Here is a 4,840-nt window from a genome sequence, read left to right as displayed (position 1 = left end):
TTCATGGGGTTCATCCGTTCGTATATCCCCTTTTCTTTGCCCTATCAACAAAAGGAAACGGGCATAAAAGCCCTAATTTCATTAAGTTTGGACCACTTAAACACAATCAGCCCCTCAACGAGATTCCTTTATATAAAAGCCCTAATTCATTTTGATTTTTCAAAATAAAAATATTAATGTTGAACCTTTTTATTCAAAACGAGTCATTTCCCCAAAACATTGGTGTATTTTAAACAAAATAGCCCCCTCCCATGGAGATTTCTTAACAAAATTAGTCTAATCCTCAAACATTAATTCATTTTAAGTCATTTTAGTCCCTCCCTTTTATTTATTTTAACCAAATCAATCCTATTTTGGTTAGTTAAATTACCTAGCAGCCCCCAATAGTTTAAATTCGTTACGAAACGGTCCCAAAAATATTTCAAAGTTCAAAAAATGTGACTTTGTGGTGTCTCACGTCAACCTTCCCAAAAGTAAACAAACTCCGAACAACTCGAACTCACGTGTCAAGGGTGAATGCTTTCGTCCCTATTTTATTATTTCTAATTATTTTGGGAAGGGGGGGGGGGGGGGGGGGGGATACATGTCCCTATATACTTTGTTTAAACAAAAAAATTATCATTTTATGCGAAAGTAAAACCGGTATGGTTTATAAAAAAATGTTATTTCACGATGTAACATGTTGTTACAAATAAACTATTATAAACTTTCCGTATACGTATTATGGTTATATTATCATGAAATAACTAGTTTATGCAACAAATGTTGCATGATACAAAAAGATATAATTTTTATGTGACATTGTATATTATAACAAGCACATTATAAAACTTTGTAGTATTTCAAGGATTCAAGCTATTACTATTCATGTATATTTATATGTTTAAATACATAAAGTTTATACTTGTACATATGTTCATTACTTTGAAAAATACATCATTATAAAAGCGAGTACATTACACTTTTACATGCATACCAAGCATATTAGACTTTTATAAACTTTATACAATAAAATTCATTATGCCTATTGACTTAACCACAATTAAGTTAGGCTGAGAGCTATTCACATACTTTTTAGTTAAGGGTCGTTAATCTTCGGATCGAGATACATATGTATAGATCTATACGGGGTTGACATCCCCACATGCGGTTGCTAGCTACAATCTCGACCGATCAATCGCTGTGGATGATAAGTGTCTACAGTTGTTACTACAACATCCAATAAAGCGTTGTAGGGGGTAAATTCAATCACATAACTCGTTATAGGACTCACTATAAACATTAACTATAATCTCTCTCTCTCTCTCTCACACACACACACACACTCACTACAAACCATGGTCTTGGTTGCTTTCAAAACTATTTTAAGTATGGATTCACATATACAAAGATACATTTTGGCTTTCAAAGATTCTTTACAAATACAGTTTTCAACATGGATTTACTTATACAAAGATACATTTTGGCTTTCAAAGACTCTTTGCAAACACAATTTTAATTATTGTTATATATACAAAGATAATACTTTTTAGACTTATTAAAAGTATTAGTGTTGTTAGCAGAAAACCTGTAACTCTCACCAACCTTGTGTTGACCCTCAAAACTATAGGTATTCTCAGGAGATCACTAAACAGGCATTCAAGACAAATTGGATTACAAGTGACCTAGTTTGCTTGTTGTTGTATTATATGTCTATATGTTGAGGCAACTCATATACTATTATTATTGTAAAAACCTTGTATTCAAATATCAAGATGAAACATAAATGATATTTTGTTAATTGTTGTACTTGTGTTATATATTCAGTTTACATGTGATATATGAACTTAGTCACACAGCCCGGTGTGTTTCGCCGCCTCGGTCGGTGGTGTAACATAGAATTTTATCATGTAAACCAAAGAGATGAAATTAGAAAATCATACTTGCAAAAAGGTCCTTTCCAACCTCTAAATCATAAATTCCCACCACGTGATTTTGGAGGTAAACCTCAAAGATTTATTCAATCATACTTGCATTCTGTTTATGTTGTTATCTATTCAAATAAAGTATACCAAATCAAGGTGGATCATATCATTTTGTTAAATCTAGATTCAAATCTTGGAATATGAAATAAGGAATAGATAAACACAAAGAAGGAACTCCACACACTATTGTTGTCCAAAACTGTCGAAGTTTGATGAACCAAAGACAATCTAGTACGTCTACTTTTGAGAAACAAACTAATTTACAAGAAAAATAATATCGTACCCGTTTGGATGCTTTATCTGATGTGTCATGTAAAGAGCAAATGGCATTAGTTTTGTGGTTGTTAATAGAAAAAGGTGAAGTTGTAGAAAGGTTTGTTGGCCTTTGAAATGTACCACTTGTGATATGCTTTCAAAATGGAATTTGAGTACTATTAGGATTAGAGGACAAAGGTGTGATGATGCTAGTAGCATGAGTGGTGCATTCAATGGATAAAAGACTTTGATTATGAATGAAACAAAATCTGCACACTTTTTCATTTTTTTTGCTCACCAATTACAGTTAGCACTAATGTTTGTTGCAAAGAATCAAACGACGATTAATGTTTTCTTTAATGTGATTTATCGGTTCTTAAATATTATTGATCTTCTTACAAACAATGAGATAACTTAAGAAAAAAACATGTAGATAAAGTTATGGCACCATTGGCTGAAGGTATGCTTTATACTAACTTGACTATTTAATTATTTGTAAATTGTAACTATTTTCAGTTGTTTATGCTAATTATTCGACTAATTCAACTCTTATGTGGTTTATCTTAGGTGACCTTGAGAGTGGTACCAATTTGAATCAAGAAGTCGGTGTCAAACGACCATCTGATACTCGATGGGGTTCTCCTTTTGCATCTTTATTAAATATCCAGACCATATATGCTTCCATTTGTGATGTACTTGAAGACCTTGATAAATTTGATAGTGATCGTGATCGTAAAGCTGAAGCATTTTGTATTTTAAAGTGGTTAAAATCTTTTGATTTTTTATTTTCTCTACATTTGATGGTTGATATCTTGGGAGTGACGGATCATTTGAATAAAATACAACAAAGAAACGACCAAGATATCGTAAATGACATGAATCAAGTGAGTAGATCAAAAAAAGCAATACAAGAAATTAGCGATGTAGAATAGGAACCATTTTTAGAGAAAATTACTTTGTTTTGTGCTAAAAACGAAGTTGAAGTCATGGATTTGGAATATGCATATTATAATAGACACATTCGTGGAAGAGGTTCACAGGTTAATAATGTTTATTACACCCAACTACCACATTGACTTATAAATTTTTTGCCTTATATATATATATATATATATATATATATATATATATATATATATATATATATATATAAAGCTTAACCACCTTCACCACTACCAAGTTGATGTATTTAAGGAGGTGATATATATATATATATATATATATATATATATATATATATATATATATATATATAAAGCTTAACCACCTTTACCACTACCAAGTTAATGTATTTAAGGAGGTGATTGATATGCAACTTCAAGAGCTGAACCATTGTTTTAATGAAGTAAATATGAATTTACTTCTTTGTATTGCTTGTTTGTGCCCCCAATGAATCTTTCAAAGCCTTTGATTTAGATAAAATAATGAAAATGTCTACATTTTATCGGCAAGAGTTTCCAACATATTATGATCTTCTAATTCTTGAAGTGGAACTTCAAAATTACATTATAGATGTGCGAGAAGTGAACAATTTAATAACCGCTTGTTTGGCCCATTTAGCCCTTTTGTTAGGTTTAACCTAATTAGTTTCTCTCTCTCTCTCTCTCTCTCTCTCTCTCTCTCTCTCCCCCCTATATATATATATATATATATTGTCTTTCCTTTCATTGTAATTGTACTCTTTATTTTCAATAATGAAACCCTAGCAGTATTTTGTTCATAAGTTTACATAGAAGATACAGTGAATATAACAACGTAAATTTTCAGAACAATTTTTCATTTTTCAAATAACATAATTATCATTTAAACATTCTCAAATCTCATGTTCAACAATTGTCATCAAATAAAAACATATCCCAAGATCACAAATAAAATCCTCGGTCTGTGTGTACGGATCATGTCGGCGCCTTCCCGCGATCGTCACTAGTACCTGAAATACATAACACATAACACTGTAAGCATAAATGCTTTGTGTGTTCCTCAAAATACCACATACAACACATATTAGCCACTCGAGGCTATAACTCTGTATGACCCTCTGGTCAAAGTGTCTCAGTGGGACCCTCCAGTCCCATAACTCTGTGGACCCTCTGGCCCTAACTCTGTGAACCTTCCGGTCCTAACTCTGTAATATCTGAATCACACATAGCACAGAGTCACATAGATATCACATCATATATTAGCATACAACATACTCTGTCACATACTCTAATTGCCACTCTAGGTAAAGTTTAATGAGAAGATTCACCTCGGGTAACTCGGTAAATCTCGAACTCGGAAATACAGATCTGTCCTCCGCCTAATCACATAAAATAATTACTCTAATCAATACGGCTCTCAAAGGCTAGGCTATTCCCTCTCTAAGTTCTCTCAGGAGGGTAAAAGACCATTTTACCCCTCCAATGGCTCAAAAGTCCAAACATTGACTAGACCCTAAAAGTCAACGAAGGTCAACGGTCAACTTTGACCAGACTCGTCGAGTGCACATAGGTAACTCGGCGAGTCCAAACGTGTCCTCTAGATCTATCTAAACCTCACTCGACTCATCGAGCGAACCTTCCACTCGACGGGTTACCACTGGTCATGAATCGCGGGGCAACCCGACTCAACTCGTCGAGTCC

At 33.1% G+C, this 4,840-nt stretch overlaps 1 protein-coding gene across 1 annotated transcript; it reads left to right on the top strand.

Moving 5' to 3' along the window:
* Positions 1 to 2,660: 2,660 nt before the first annotated feature.
* LOC145095482 (uncharacterized) lies at positions 2,661 to 3,151 on the top strand. Its single transcript, XM_079033350.1, has 2 exons — positions 2,661 to 2,679; positions 2,787 to 3,151. Exons 1-2 carry the CDS (start codon positions 2,661 to 2,663, stop codon positions 3,149 to 3,151), a joined length of 384 nt encoding a protein of 127 aa, XP_078889476.1.
* The last annotated feature ends 1,689 nt before the right edge of the window (positions 3,152 to 4,840 follow it).

This window comes from Lactuca serriola, chromosome 3 (genome assembly GCF_051521515.1).
Source record: "Lactuca serriola cultivar US96UC23 chromosome 3, Lser_US96UC23_V15, whole genome shotgun sequence".
Lineage (NCBI taxonomy): Eukaryota > Viridiplantae > Streptophyta > Magnoliopsida > Asterales > Asteraceae > Lactuca > Lactuca serriola.
This window is presented reverse-complemented; position numbering and strand designations above follow the sequence as displayed.